The 15808-nt window shown below is 41.9% G+C and overlaps 1 protein-coding gene across 4 annotated transcripts in view; it reads left to right on the top strand.

Moving 5' to 3' along the window:
• LOC120742449 (microtubule-associated serine/threonine-protein kinase 1-like) overlaps positions 1-15755 on the top strand; it is a 53428-nt gene extending 37673 nt beyond the window's left edge. For all 4 annotated transcript variants that reach the window (XM_040045756.1, XM_040045757.1, XM_040045755.1 and 1 more), the window contains exons 10-27: positions 365-497; positions 877-944; positions 1334-1410; positions 1530-1738; positions 4058-4196; positions 4315-4447; positions 5225-5390; positions 5522-5623; positions 7778-7900; positions 8077-8186; positions 8293-8453; positions 8586-8845; positions 8938-9159; positions 9245-9474; positions 9685-9807; positions 9908-10041; positions 10131-10318; positions 11227-15755. In XM_040045756.1, coding sequence (XP_039901690.1) covers positions 365-497; positions 877-944; positions 1334-1410; positions 1530-1738; positions 4058-4196; positions 4315-4447; positions 5225-5390; positions 5522-5623; positions 7778-7900; positions 8077-8186; positions 8293-8453; positions 8586-8845; positions 8938-9159; positions 9245-9474; positions 9685-9807; positions 9908-10041; positions 10131-10318; positions 11227-12827 — 4179 coding nt within the window. In that variant the 3' untranslated portion in view covers positions 12828-15755. The remainder of the gene's footprint in view (positions 1-364; positions 498-876; positions 945-1333; positions 1411-1529; positions 1739-4057; positions 4197-4314; positions 4448-5224; positions 5391-5521; positions 5624-7777; positions 7901-8076; positions 8187-8292; positions 8454-8585; positions 8846-8937; positions 9160-9244; positions 9475-9684; positions 9808-9907; positions 10042-10130; positions 10319-11226) is intronic.
• Positions 15756-15808: the final 53 nt, after the last annotated feature.

Here is a 15808-nt window from a genome sequence, read left to right as displayed (position 1 = left end):
GCATCATATTAATCTTCTCTGTTTATGCACAGCAGATTCTCAAATGTGACACGTGGTATTAACTTTTGCAAGGAAGACGAGCTGATGCTTCTTTTCCCTGCCCTGTTCTGACCACCACCATCAGTTCCTCAGTAGCAGCACAGACTACAAAAACAAATCCTGGGCTGATCCAGAGGCAGTCATTCATGAAATGACTTGGATATTTTATTAAATTCACAACCAAATGCCAGGATAACTCAAAGGAAAATTAAATCACCACAAATCACTCTAATTTAATGTAGCTGATTGAATAATTATTGGATGAGCTCCAAAACTTTATACCTGATGACATCAGCTACTCAGGTTTTATTGTTGTTCTCTGCAGGAGTTTAACCCCGAGGAGTTTTACCATCTGCTGGAGGCAGCTGAGGACCACGCCAAGGAGGGTCATCTGATGAAAACAGATATCCCTCGTTACATCATTGGCCAGCTGGGGCTTACTCGAGACCCGATTGAAGGTGGGTAGAGGAACTTTAAACAATTAACAGGTTTAAACAGGGCCTATTGTGGACATTTATGAATTTATAGTTTTATCCTTAGTTTTATCACAATTCCAAATTATTCTTATTTATATCATGCTGGGCCTTGCTGTTGCCACTCATATCATATGATGCCTGATACAAGACTTTTAGCTTGTCTCCAGTGAGGCCTGTCCCACAGTTTGGGAACCATTGCGTTAAGCCAGCTTTCTTGTGATTGGCTGCTTCTCATAAACAGAAGGTTTAAATAACAGATGGGTGGGACTTCTGGAGTAAATAAAGGAAAGCAAAACAGTCTCCTTATTAGAAAATAAAATGACTACCAGATTTTTTTGATCAAACATGTGTTTGTCATCAGATATGGTTTACTTGGAAAGTTATGACAGCGAGGGACCAGTGACACCTGAAACAGATGACTCCACAGAGGTGAGATCCAAAATGTTCCCCAGTCTGGTCGTTTCTGCTGGCTGAACGTGGCTGAAAGGTTGTTGAAAATGTTTTCATCTGCTGATGACTTGGCAAACAGGCTGGTGTCCATTCAATTAGCTCATTTGCACTGAGGCTGTTGAACCCGGATCCACCCCTTCCTTGAATCACATGGCCTCCAAATTAGGATAAGCAGACAAAAAACTATAATAAAAAACAGGAAGGAGGACATAGGAAATGCCTGGAGCAGGTTCTGCTTATCTGTGCAGACAATATAAATGTTCATCAGCAAAGACTAATTTAACAGGTGACAAAAATGATATAGAACGTGCTTTCTATCCTCCCACTGGATCATATTTAATCTTTGCATTGTGATCTTTGATCCACAGGGTAAGATGAGAGCAATGAAACCACCAGGAGAAGCAGACTTCCAGACCATCAAGCTGATAAGTAACGGAGCATATGGGTGAGCAGAGCTTTTCTCCCTCACATATGTGCTTTTTTTTCCTTTACAAGCACACAGAGCCAGTGAAAATAAAATGGTCAAACTGCATGCCTCTCTGGCTGTGTCTGCATGTGAACCAGCGCTGTTTACCTGGTGCGGCATCTGGAGACACGGCAGCGATTTGCCATGAAGAAGATTAACAAGCAGAACCTGATACTGAGGAACCAAATCCAGCAGGCCTTCGTAGAAAGAGACATTCTCACCTTTGCAGAGAATCCCTTTGTCGTATCCATGTTCTGCTCCTTTGAAACACGTCGGCACCTCTGCATGGTCATGGAGTACGTAGAAGGTGAGGACAGGTCTACATGTGCAAAACAAAAAGTAACCCAATCAGTGACAGTCGTTTTACTCAGACAAGTTTACAGTCTGTCTAGCTAATATTTTAGCAACATTTTACATTATAGTATTTAAAACTAGAAAATGCATTTTCTGAAGAAACTGCTGTGTGAATGCTGATAGCTGAATGTTTTGAGCTGAAATGAAATAATTGCTGAATGTTAAGTTAAAAATGTTGAATGAGATGAAAAATGCAGAATTTGTCACCTGAAAACAAAAGTGCAGAACGGTTGAAAACTGACGTTCACACAGAAGAAGAAGTTGAAAAGTAGCTGAACATGTTTAAAATATAAATTAGAAAAAGCTAAGTAATTACAAAAGAAAATTTAGAGTCAGAAAGCATCTGAATTAATATTAAAAGTTCATATTCTTTTAATCACTGAATGACTGAAATGCGATCCCTCTATTTGGATCCACACAGTTTAAAAAGTTTACATCTCTGAGCTTCAGAAGACACGCTGTTGGAAAGAGAACAACAATGGCTACATTTTGAGGGTAAAATGATGGCTGTAGAGCAAACGCTGTTGACACAGCAGCAGTTAAAACAGAAGTTTTTAAGATTAATCTTGGCAGAGTGACAGACAGAGCTCATTTAAGGATGCAGGTGTGAGCCTGGCTGCTATAGTGACTCCAGCCAGTGGCACCAGAACAGAAAAGTGACTCTCAAACAAATGCTTCCAAAGACAAAACTACAAGTTGTATTGACAGAATTCCTTCACCGTGAGTGGCAGCAATGTCGAGTCTACACAATTCTCAGTTTTCATGCCTGTGGAGTTTATTATATGGACGTGGTGACAGTGTAAAGACAGCCTGTACTTCTGACTTATAGACAAATTTTGGGAGCCAACTCTACTCTTCTATGGAAGAGTTCGATGTAGGAGGCTGTGCATTGGTGACATTTATGAAAGAACCATACCATCTATTACAATAATAATAACATTGAATGAAAGAGGGCAACAATGGCTACGTTTTGAGGGTAAAATGATGGCTGTAGACCAAAAGATAGCGTACAAAAAACGTACGGAAGATGAAAAGTAGAAGAACAATACTGTGGATGCTTAATCAGCATCCACACTAATGATCGAGGCTATGGAGCACATATGTTTTCTAAGCCAGCGGTCCCCAACCTTTTTTGCGCCACGGACCGGTTTATGCCCGACAATATTTTCATGGACCGGCCTTTAAGGTGTACAACAAAACAAAATACAACAAAATAAAACTAGTACTGGTACCGAAAAAAAGAAAATTTATTCATAACACACGTGAAAAGACCCAGGAAAACCGAGTAAACGATAACAAAATAACGCTGAAAACCGATAAAAACTATACATTTCACACCTGAGCCTCAACTCTCGCGGCCCGGTACCAAACGACTCACGGACCGGTACCGGTCCGAGGCCCGGGGGTTGGGGACCGCTGTTCTAAGCTGTTAACTGGTTAGTGAGCTAAATGTTCCTGTTTGTATACACCATAACCTAAATCCCACCGTATCTTGACTGAACTGAATATCATGACACATTTCCTTAAATGTAAACTCAGTGTGCTTCCCAAAGTTGAACAGTTATCATGTGCAGGCCTGTGGAAATGGTTTTGAGTCTGTTTTTGAGACACAGTAGTAATTGATCTGAGGTCAGCAGGCAGCTTGTTCCAAATAATAGGACCAGAGTAACTGAAGCGCTCTCAGCAGATTTAGATCTGATTCTGGGAACAAATGAAGGATCAGCACCTGATGACCTGAGAGGTCTCATTGGGTTATAGACACTGAGAGCTTTTTGAAGTAGTAAGGATTTCATTTATTTATAATCCTCTATTGGACACTCGTTTGATCCTTCTATTTAACTAATGTCATTATTACTAAATATTAGTGATAAAACACTTTAACAAAAGAAAGATGTAGCACATTTTGGGGTCAACTTGAAAGAAAGGAAGATGTGAAATGTAGGTCGGTGAGGTCAGAGCTCAAAGGTGACATGATATTTTGTAACATTTCCTAAATGTTCCCAATACAATACAAAGGAAGCAGCAAACTTATGAAAGTTTGACCTTATTTGACCTTGAAGAAGAGGTCAGAGGTCCTGTGTAGGTTCCCTGTGTGCCTGTATGTTGTCAATACAAACAATCACAATAAGAAGCATAGTTTTAAATAACTATATAGCATTACTATGTGTGCTTGTCAGCCTAAATAGGAGTCTAGCACAAAAGCCACCAGGAGCCAATCATTGTAACTGGTGAGTGCCCGGGACACTAATCAAATATTGAATTGTGTTGGCAGGTGGGGACTGTGCCACCCTGCTAAAGAACATCGGGGCTCTGCCCGTGGAAATGGCACGCATGTACTTTGCAGAGACAGTCCTAGCGCTGGAGTACTTACACAACTATGGCATTGTGCACCGTGACCTCAAACCTGACAAGTAAGATGGAGCTAGTTTCTGTCACACAGGGGCAAAGAGAGCAAGCACCAATTATTTGCTAAGATGTATAAATAAGGTTTAGACTGCTCAAATGTAACTTTTGTCTTTCTGTTCTCAGCCTCCTAATTACCTCAATGGGCCACATCAAACTGACTGACTTTGGCCTGTCGAAGATGGGTCTGATGAGCCTGACCACCAACTTGTATGAAGGACACATAGAGAAAGATACTCGAGAATTTTTGGATAAACAGGTATGACCAAAGCGAAGTCAGATACACAGCCATTTACTCAGATCTTAATTTGTTTAAATAAAGTCTGACAAAACATCTGAATTTTACAAATTAATAAAACTCTCTGCTATATTAAAACTAAGTATCGAGCGAATGTGAGTCAATTTAAATTAATTGTACTGTACACATCAGGACAACTGTGTGTGTGTGTGTTTTATTTTATCAGCATTAAAGTGTAGACTACAGTATGATCCAAGCAAAGTTTCACTATCAAATTTCCTTTGAATGCTACATTTCCATTGTGTGGCAGGTGTATCTGACAAATATGGCACAGTTGGCACAACAGTAGACCAGCCTTTCCTTGGTTATAATAATTTCTCTTTCAGGAAAGGCTTATATTTCCAGGGCTTTTATTCAGCACTCGCTTTGAATATAAGCCTCATTATTTCACGTGCATTCATCACGTCGACCACATATGTGTTAGGATTCAGTGCATGCCCATCTGCACATGAAAAAACACCCACCGGGGCTTTCATCTTGTCTTGGCATCTTTGAGGTGATGGCTTGGCTAAGCATAAATATGCATGCTCCCCACATGCTGTGTGTTTCCCGCTCTGTGACAACTGTAGGAGCGACTGTACGGTTGTAAATGATGAATACACGATTCAATTAGATGTGAAAGAAATGTTATTAGCAGCAAAAATGCACACGCCTGTAAGGATGAGTGGGTCCCAAGTAATTCACAAAAATCAGAGGTCATAAAATTTAAGAAACGACCGATTGCTGCTTTACTTTAAGGTGTGCGGAACTCCAGAGTATATCGCCCCAGAGGTTATTCTTCGTCAGGGTTATGGAAAGCCAGTGGACTGGTGGGCGATGGGCATCATCCTGTATGAGTTCCTGGTGGGCTGCGTGCCTTTTTTTGGAGACACTCCAGAGGAGCTGTTTGGACAGGTCATTACAGGTGAGAGATCAAAGTATCTCAGTAGAAATAGCATCATTGGACACCGAGCACAGCTGATAAGTAAAACAAACTGTTAGTCATGTACCATCCACCATAATCTCTCTCTCTCTCTGTCGGCTTGTTTCTGGTAGATGACATAGTGTGGCCAGAAGGAGATGAGGCTCTTCCTGTTGATGCCCAGCACCTGATCTCCTCTCTTCTGCAGACAAATCCGCTGGTTCGATTGGGCACAGGTCAGTCTCCTACAGCAGAGCTTCTGGCTTCTCCAGGATTCAGATGAAATCGTGTAGTGATTCCTCACCACCTGAAGTTATTTTCTATGTGCATTCATTTAAATTTGAATCAGACTTGACGCAGATTTATGCATCACAGATATTTTATGGTTCCAATATTTTTGCACTATTCTAACCATATTTGTTTACTCTCAGCTGTGGTAATAATTGATTTTTCTGCTCAGACCTCTCTGCTAGTTTTCATTCACTCTTTAGTCCAGTGTATGGTGTAATGCTTACATGTGGAAAATGATGTAGGCTCACCAGCCACTTCATTTGGTACACCTGTTCAACTCCCACTTAAAACATCTAATCAGCCAATCACATGGCAGCAACTCAGTGCATTTAGGCATATAGACATGGTTAAGGTAACCTGCTTAAGTTCAAACTGAGCAAACTGAACATCTCTATGGTTTACAGCAAATGGTCTAAAAAGAGAAAATATCCAATGAGCAGCAGTTCTCTGGGTGAAAATGTCTTGCTGATGTCAGAGGAGAATGGCCAGACTGTTTTGAGCTGATAGGAAGGAAAGGGTAACTCAGATTGTTACAATCAAGATATACAGAAAAGCATATCTGAATGGACAACATGTCGAACCACCAGCAGCCAAGACCACACCGGGTGTCACTCATGTCAGCTTAATAACAGGAAACTGATGACTGGAACAGGAAACCGGACAATAGAAGATTTGAAAAAACGTTGCCTGATGTAATGAGTCTCTATTTCTACTGCACAATGAGATGGTGGGATCAGAATTTGGCATAAACAGCATGAAAGCATGTACCCATCCTGCCTTTTACCAACAATTCAGGCTGGTTATGGTGTTTCTTGGCCCACTAGAGACACTATTTTAAAACAGTGCTAATTGAGCATTGTTTAAAATCCTCAGCCTACCTATTGCTGCTGACCATGTCCATCCCTTTATAACCACAGTCTACCCTTCACCAGTCATCTTCTGATGGCTGCTTCGAGCAGGATAACAGACCATGTCACAAACTTCAAATCATCTCAAATTAGTTTCTTGAAGTTGACAATGAGTTCAGTGTAACCACATGGCTTCCTCAGTCACCAGATCTTAATCCAACAGAGCCCTTTTTGGATGTGGTGGAACAGAAAGTTGAAAAATCTGCAGCAACTGTGTTATGCTGTCATGTGAACATGGAGAAAAATCTCCAAGGGATGTTTCCACCACCTTGTTGAATCTATGCCACAATAAATCAAGGCGGTTCAGAAGGCCAAAGGAGTCCAATTCAGTACTAGCAAGGTGTTGCTAATAAAGTGGCATGTATATTTATTTACATTTGAAGATACACTTGGGAACCTTCCCTGAACAATTCTGTAGCAGTGTGCTTGAATAGTTTGCTTCTATCCCACTGCACACTTTCTGAGCTACTTTTGTTTTACATCTCGTTCTCCTTTGATTTTTAGCTGCAACATTATTCTGCAAAGATTAAGATGAACTTTTCTGAGAAAATGCACAAATTTGAATGATTCCTGATGTATTTGAATCCTAAAATAGAAATGCCGCAGCCTGATGTGAAATCTTGCTGTCTTCTGTGGTCCACTCAAACTTTTAGTCACAGTTCCAGTTGGCCCACCATACTGAGATTTTTTGTGTTTTCTTCTTTGTGTTTTCACAGTCTCATTGTGGTTTCCTGATGATTTCATTGTTTAGGCTGACTTCCTGTTAACAGCTTTCCTTTATACCGTCTAATAAACTTTACTGTACTGGTCTGTTTTCTCAGCAGTGAAACAAGACACTGTATATGCTTTTGTCTCTATCCAGGACTTTTATTTGTAGTTCAGTTGTTTTTTTGTGGGTTTTTTTACTGTGCTGTATTAGTACTTTCATCTAAGAAATGCATATGAATATTTCTTCCACCACTGCAAATCCCTCTTGGGTACACCTAACCCTGACTGGGGCTCGCTGACCTAGAACAATAACTGTCATCCTGCGCGCTGGCTTACGGGTTCAGTTTACCCAAATAAGTCAGCTTCATTCAGGGTAGAAATGCCTCCACATGCTTGAGGGCTGCTATTACTACCTGTCTGTCATCGCGCTCCCTCATTCTCTCTTTTTACATCCACCTCCTTTTCCTTTGCTCTGCCCCGAAGGTGGTGCTTTTGAAGTGAAGCAGCACTCATTCTTCACTGAGGTGGACTGGAACAGCCTGCTGAGACAGAAGGCAGAGTTCATCCCTCATCTAGAGTCAGAGGAAGACACCAGTTATTTCGACAGTAAGTTCCCCTTTGGGAATGAAGGAATGGTATTGAAGAGAATGAATTCCAGCACAGATCCTTTAAACCTTAGGAATTTCTTATTCTTGGAAACAGGTCAAGGTCTAAATATTAGCATAAAGCACATTTTCCGACGTGCCACTGCTGACTGAATGTACATTACTTCTCACCCCCAGCTCGTTCAGAGCGCTATCACCACGTGCATTCATACGATGAAGACGATACCAATGACGACGAGCCCGTGGAGATTCATCGCTTCTCGTCGTGTTCCCCTCGCTTCAGTAAGGTCAGGACCTAAACTTTTATTTTTCTGTCAGCGTTTATTCATCAGTCTACATTCAAATCAATCAAAAGAACCCAAATATTTACTGTTATGCTGCACCGATGTGAAGGTATACAGCAGTATGGAGCATCTGTCTCAGCTGGAGCATAAACCCCATGGCGTGACTCTACGGGAGCACAAGGTCCCCAGGGAGGATCGCTTAGCCAAGAGAGAAAGCCTGGGAAGTGTCACCCTCCGAGATAAGAGCTGGAGGACTGGCTCACCGGAGATGTGAGTAAAAGCACAGTTAATAAAAAAGTGCTATCTGTGTTTGCTAGACAGTTTCAGTTTGTTTTTGATCTTCTACCTGGGTTCATTGGCATTGAAAGTTTATTTCAGAATATAATTGTCTTTGGTTTTCAGGAAGCGTTTATCCTGCTCAGAGTCCTCCTTCACTGAGAGTGATTCCAGCCCTCCGTCTGGGGCACGGAGGCGCTTCTCTGCTCTTATGGATTCTTACCGATTGGCCTCCCCTCTGGAGTTGGACTCTGAGCTGCCTGTCCCGGGCAGACAACCTCCAGTGAAGGCCAGGGGAACGTCTCTGGAAGGAGCCATGGGTACCATCTCTTCTCAAGGCGACCTGAGGGCATTCCTTAAAGAAAGTAATGGCTTTGCAGCTGGCGGTAAGACGAATGAGGCAGCATCTCATGACTTGAACAATTTCATTTGAAAACATATATTTCCTATCACCTTTCATGTCTCTGCCTTATTACAGACAAACTGTTGAGACCTGCTGATGCATCACTGCCCCTGCCAAGCAGTGCTACCATTCTGGGGCTCCCAGACCCACCGGGGACTCGTGGGGCCACCACAGACCTGGTGCTGCGAAGAGTTCGCCACCAGCAGCTCTCGGAAGGAGAAAAACGCAGCTCAAGACCAGGAACTAAAGTTATCAAATCTGCCTCTGCCACTGCTCTGTCTGTCATCATTCCAGCAGGTAAAGGCATTTCTTTTACTGCATTAACAAAGACATTTTAAAAAATAGTGTTTAGAAATGAATCTTTTGTGCTTTCTCTCCTCAGTGGAACAACACGGTGCATCCCCTCTGGCGAGCCCCATGTCGCCCCGCTCCCTCTCGTCCAACCCTTCCTCTCGTGACTCATCCCCCAGCCGAGACTACTCCCCGATGGTCAACATCCTGCATTCTCCCATCACCATCCACCGCTCTGGGAAGAAGTACGGCTTCACCCTCCGAGCTATCAGAGTCTACATGGGAGACAGCGATGTTTACAGCGTGCATCACATGGTCTGGGTGAGAGAGCAAAGCAAACAGGATGCAGAAATCTTGATTTCTCCCTTTAAAGCAATGCAGAAACAAATGTGATTATTACTATTTATTCGCATAGCGCCTTTAATGTGATTCTGCAGAACAGCCCATGCAGAGTACCATACAGTATCTGAAGGGAACTGGGCTAATATACTTAGTAGTCAAATCTGTGATGTTTTTTTGTTCCAATCACAGCATGTGGAAGATGGAGGTCCGGCTCAGGAGGCTGGACTTAGTGCTGGTGACCTCATCACTCATGTAAATGGAGAGTCAGTCCACGGTTTGGTCCATACAGAGGTGGTGGAGCTGATCCTGAAGGTAGGAGAGATCTATCCATCTAAAATAAAAACAATTTAAAAAACATCTATCTATATATTTATGTACTAATATAAATCATATAATTGTGCATCAACTGCAGAGTGGGAACAAGGTGACTATTACAACAACTCCTTTTGAAAACACCTCCATCAAAGTGGGTCCTGCCCGCAAGTCCAGCTATAAATGCAAGATGGCACGACGCATCAAGAGGACCGGAGCCAAGGACGGACAAGAGTGCGTCACTGCAGCATTCCAAGAAAACTTATCCCTCTGTCATTTAGATGATTTCACTCTAGTCATTCAGCTTTTTGTTCATCTTTCAGTAAGAAGCGCAGCTCCCTGTTCAGGAAAATCACCAAGCAGTCCAACCTGCTCCACACCAGCCGGAGCCTCTCGTCTTTAAATCGCTCCCTGTCGTCTGGAGACAGTCTCCCGGGCTCCCCCACCCACAGCCTCTCTGCCCGCTCGCCCACTCAGAGTTATCGTGGCGCTCTTGAATCCCCGCACCTGGGTTAGTATTTAAGGCGACCAGCACATGTGCCTGTTATAATCTCGTTTAAAAGCAAAAAACAATTGGGGAGTAATGCGATGGAGGAAGATGCGTGTAATGTCTTGCCTGTGGAGTCCAGTGGGGAAGACTAAACATTAATCATTTCTCTATTAGTTATTGGGGAAGGAAATACTTTGAGTGTTTTTTGTTACTAACACTATATTTAGTTTAATTCATTTTTTGTGCTAGTTCACTAAAGCAGTTTCCTAATAATAATGAATTACAGTAGTCAAGTTAGAAGTAATGAATTCATTAACTAGCCTTTAAGCATCATTCTGAAACAGGATGTTTCTAATTTTAGAAATACCGCACAAATGACTAAAGGCTTAAAATACGCACTGAAGGACATATCTGGTCAAAAATGACTCCAATATTCACTGTGATATATAATCACAGTGTTACTGGAGGGCAGGGTAATGCCATAAAAGCATCTGGTAAGACATAATGTTTCTAAGATTAGGGCTGAGTACAATAATGTCATTTTATTTGAATTTAGAAGCAGGAAATTAGAGGTCGTGCAGGTCTTTAAGACATGCCTGTACTTTAACTAAACGATTTATATCATCTGGCTTAATGAATAGATAAAACTGGGTATAGAAATTAAAATGTATGGAGTGTTTTCTAGTAATATTGCCTAAGAGAAGCATATATAATGTTCAAAAGAAACTTTGTTTTGAGAACAAAATAAGGTGAAAAAGCTGCTTTTCACTGCTCTTTCTATTTTACATTGCAAGTATGTTTCATGTGTTTCATCACACTTATACTTTATATAATTTAGCCTACAACTCAAGACACATGAGTAGAAACGCACACATATTCATTTCATTGTGTTGGGAAAAAAATATTCAAATATTCTTCTTTTTCCTCAGGTACATCATCCCAGAGCAGCTCCCCGGCCTCCAGCACCCCTAACTCACCTGCAACCACTCACCACATGAGACCCAGCTCCCTACATGGGCTGTCTCCAAAACTTCACCGGCAGTACCGCTCGGCTCGCTGCAAATCTGCTGGCAACATCCCATTGTCTCCCCTGGCTCACACCCCGTCCCCGACCACCTCCTCTCCTCCACCTCTCACTGGGCACACGGTAGGGAGCTCCAATACCACGCAGATGTTTCCTGCCAAGCTGCACTCCTCACCTCCTGTGGCCCGCCCACGTCCCAAGAGTGCGGAGCCACCCAGGTCCCCTTTGCTGCAGCGGGTGCAGTCTGCAGAGAAGCTAGGAGCACAGATTTTGCCTTCTTCATCATCATCATCGCCCTCTCCTCTGACAGGGGGGGTGTCATTACGCAAGCATAGCCTGGAGGTGACACACGGGGACTACAGGAGAGAGTCCTTCCACTGTGAGCACAGTCTACAAAGTCTGCTAGAGATGGAAGGAGAGAACGGACCCGCTCCCCCATCTCCTTCATCATCATCCTCCCCCTCTCCTCCTATGGGAGGGGAGGTTGGAGGCCTAAAGCCTGTGAGACGTCTGGGAAGGCAGGAATCGCCACTCAGCCGTGACACACTCTTAACAGCAAGAGAGAAAGAAGTCCAAACCACAGAGTCTGAGCTTGCTGGGTCACAAACTGAGAGTGCAGCTTCTAAAGCAGAGTCTAAGATGAGCGTCGTTGACACATGTAAAACGTTACTTCCTGCTGAGGTTGCAAAGAGTCATGGATGTGGAGCTGCAGTTGAAATCAAGTCCAGTGCTTCATCTTCAGAGGTTAAGCCTGGTTCTGGGATCAAAGCTCCAAGTTCAAGCCTTTCCGGTTCTGAGGCAGCAACTTTTAAGAGTAAACCCAGCGAAAAAATGTCTCCTTCAGGCACATCAAAGGGCCTGCTAAAGCAAGACTCCAAGCAGCAAAGTGCACAAACAGATAGTGGACCTGCAACAAAAGCTCAGGAGAAGACTGAGGAGAAGGCAAAAGGCCCTTTAGCTGCACACAAAGGGACCTTTCAGAAAGCACCTACAGAGCAGCTCAAGCAGCGTAAAGGTACAGACACGATAGAGAAAGGAGCAAGCTATAAAGCTAGTGATACCACCAAGCTCAAAGGACCTACACCTGTAATTCCAAACCAGGGTCAAGCCCACGCTGCAGCCAGATGCAAAGAGGAGAAGCCAACAAACAGAGGAGTCAAGGAGGAGAGGCAACACCTGGAGGTCCTGGAGGAGAACCCCATGTCGCCTTCCTCGAATGCAGCCTCACCCGCCTCGAGCAAGTCACGGCCCATGTCTCCAGGGGATAAAGCCAGCTTCGTTACCCAGCTCACAAGCGTGGCCAAAACAGTCCTCGGGCCTATGAAGGGGGGATCACAAGAGGGAGGCAAGGTAAAAGACATATCCAAGTCTGGCGAGGAGAAGCGGGGAAGCGCTGCAGGAAAAGGAGAAGCTTCGTCTGTCAGTCTCCGCCGGGGGGCTCAGACAGCAGCCAGCACTATCCAATCTGATAAAGGAAACATTCGCAGCTCTAAGCATCACTCGTGATAAGAGCTTCAGAGGGAGTGCGATTGTCCCATGCAATGCCTTTTTAACTGTAGCATCAAGCTAACATATCATGAATTTACACGAAATGTAAATGGAGAGACATGCTGAAAAAAAGACCAAAAAAGATGACAGAACAAAGTTGCATCAGCTGACTCCTGCTGGAAAACATGTGCACATGGTGTCCTAATGTAGACCTGTGTATGTACTGTATGTTCATCACATTATGTTGTATATAGTACAAACAAATGCATATGTCTGAATGCATGTCTAACACTGTACATGGGAAATGAAAGAATATTTAAAAAAAATTAAATTATACAGCAGACCTTAAGGTAGAGAACACTGTGAACAACTTTTCAACTGAACACAGCCACATGCGCAGACAGGTCGGAGTCTGTTATCCTTGTATGGGGGTCCAGTAGTGCCAAAATTATGTTCACGTGTTTGCCGTGTGTGTCGATTTGACATGTGACTAAATATTTTTTATGTCGTTTCAAAGACTTAACTCGTAGCAGGAAGAAAAAACTGTGAAAGACAGAATTGATTTTTTAAATGCTCTTATGTAATAGCATTTTTATTGTGAGTCAGCTCCACAATATGTTGAAGATTACTTTCTGTTATGGATCTCAGGCTCTGGAACAATCTGTGTAAGGTCCTTCCAAACAGCTGACAATTTTAAATAACTTTTAGAGACCCAACAAATTGTGTTTGCTTTTAGTCAAATTTGAGGCGTTACATAGTTTTTGTCAAGTCTCCTGTGAAAAATTTCTTACTGCTTGTTTACTCGGTTGCTGTTTGTTTCTATTTGTGAATTTTGATCAATTTATTTTTTACACTTGGGTTTACATTTCATGTTATTTATTTATTTATTTTAAATTAATTTTGCCTTTCATTTATGCTTTTCTTTTAATATTTAAACAGTTTTTAAACATCTCCTATTTCTTTGCTTTTAGAAACTCTTGGGTTTATTTTGCAGTTTGCTTTAGGTCATTATCCAGCTGCACCGTGAAGAGCTGTCTGATCAGTTTTGCAGTGTTTGTCTGAAACCGAGCAGAAAGCATGTTCCTGTACACTTCACTAAATGCATCCTGCTGCTTCTTTCAACGGTCACATCATCAATAAACACTAGTGCCTCAGTTCCACTGACAGCTAAACATGTCCATGCCATAACACTGCCTCCACCATGTTTGACGGATGATGTGGTGTGCTTCAGATCAGAAGCTGTTTCTCTTTTTCTCCTTATTTTTCCTTTATTGATTATTCTGATCCTTCTGTATTTCACATTTGTAGGCTTTGACAACCTTCACAAAAGGGTTCCTAGAAAAGAAATCTGCAATCATTCACTTCACTTGTGTTTGAAAATGTCCCAAAAGCTTATGGCGCTAACTGTATGCTGGTTTCTACGTTTTGTATTTCTGCCCTGGACTGTTTCAAACATAACTTGACATGTTAAGCAGACATAAGCAGTGAGCATGTGAACATAATTTTGGCACACATGCCTCATTTAAATGGGCATTACATTACATCGGCTATATCATTTAGTTCAGTATGACACGAACTGTATTTTCTTTAGTCTTTAGTTACTAAAAGGGATCAGACACAGAAAGGTTTTTCATATGTCGTGCACTGGGGGGGTCAAACAATCCTGAACTCTGGACCAAGATACTGGAATGGGGATCAGCTTGTTTGTTCCAGATGTGTTTAAGGGCTGGATTTTGAGACACTGGTGAGGTGATCTTGCACTGGGACGCTATGCAATGTGTTAATGATGTGAGTTTTTCTCTCTGTGTGTCCTCAATATTACATTTACATTGTGCTCTAGATGAGAAAAAATAAGGGGAAAGGGTTGCAATAAGTCAAGCATTTGGTTTAAATAGCTGTCTCTGCTGGTCATAGTGAAATGTGCAATTACATATTTTAACCTATTAAGTGAATATATAAGTGTGCTCAGAGTGTGGTATGGAGACAAAGTGGAGACAGAAGCGTAATGAAAGTACAACTTAGAGGAGATTTTGCGGTTGCACTCGCTCTTTGTTATTTATGCAGAAGTACAGTTTATAGTGTAATAGGTGTGAAGGAAAGTGCCAGTGTTTTCATTTAGGGATAATGTGATGTTTTTGTTGGGTTTTTGTACTTAAATGTGTAACAATATGCAATCCAAAAGTGCCCAGTTCCATAAAACTGAGCATCCTCGTCAGTGAAACCGTAGTAGGTTGTACACAGGAGTAGATCTGTCAAGAGGATTTTAGTGTTAAGGTGATGTTTATTGTTGTGTGTTCAAGTGATCTTGATAGATTTTGGACTCCAGGTCCAAGACCTGGTTTAGACTGCCACCTTGTGGATGAACTAACTTGACACCAGAGGACCTGAGGTACACAAAAAAAACTAGTGAACATTTAATGAGCAGTCTATCTTCTGCCTGTGGATCTTTCTAACCCACACATTATAGTTCTGATTGATTAATGATGAACATCTTTGAATCAGATTTATATGACGTTTAGATGTTTAGACATTAAACAGTGGTGGTTTATGTGTGATGTGAGGAAAAAATGCACTTTATGTTGTGTCAAACGTTTTTATTTTTTCTTATATTTTTTTTCTATTTGCTGTATTTAGTAACTTTGTATTTATTTAAAATTCTGATTTACTACTAATATTAGTTCATGTTCTGACGCTGATTACGTTTAGAATGAGAAATTTACCAAATCTATGTGGCTAGCCCATCCTGTGCAGTTTTGACTAGTCTTTCTATTAAGTCGGAAGCTGTGATGTTGCTGTCACATCTATTTTTGTCCAAGTGTTAGGCGTGTTTACGAGAACTTTGCTTTCTCAGACTATTGTTGTCCATTACATTGTTACATACCTAATAGCCACTGTCGTAAAAAAAACAATGCAAAAACAAACAAACTAAAATAAAAAAATAAAAAAGCCTATAGTGCAGAATAAAATGCAAAAAATACTTCCTTTGTCTCACTTTTTGA

The sequence above is a fragment of the Simochromis diagramma genome, unplaced genomic scaffold (genome assembly GCF_900408965.1).
Source record: "Simochromis diagramma unplaced genomic scaffold, fSimDia1.1 OVJJ01000150.1, whole genome shotgun sequence".
In the NCBI taxonomy this organism is placed as follows: Eukaryota; Metazoa; Chordata; class Actinopteri; order Cichliformes; family Cichlidae; genus Simochromis; species Simochromis diagramma.
The sequence above is the reverse complement of the archived record's forward strand: the minus strand, read 5'-3'. Positions and strand labels throughout refer to the sequence as shown.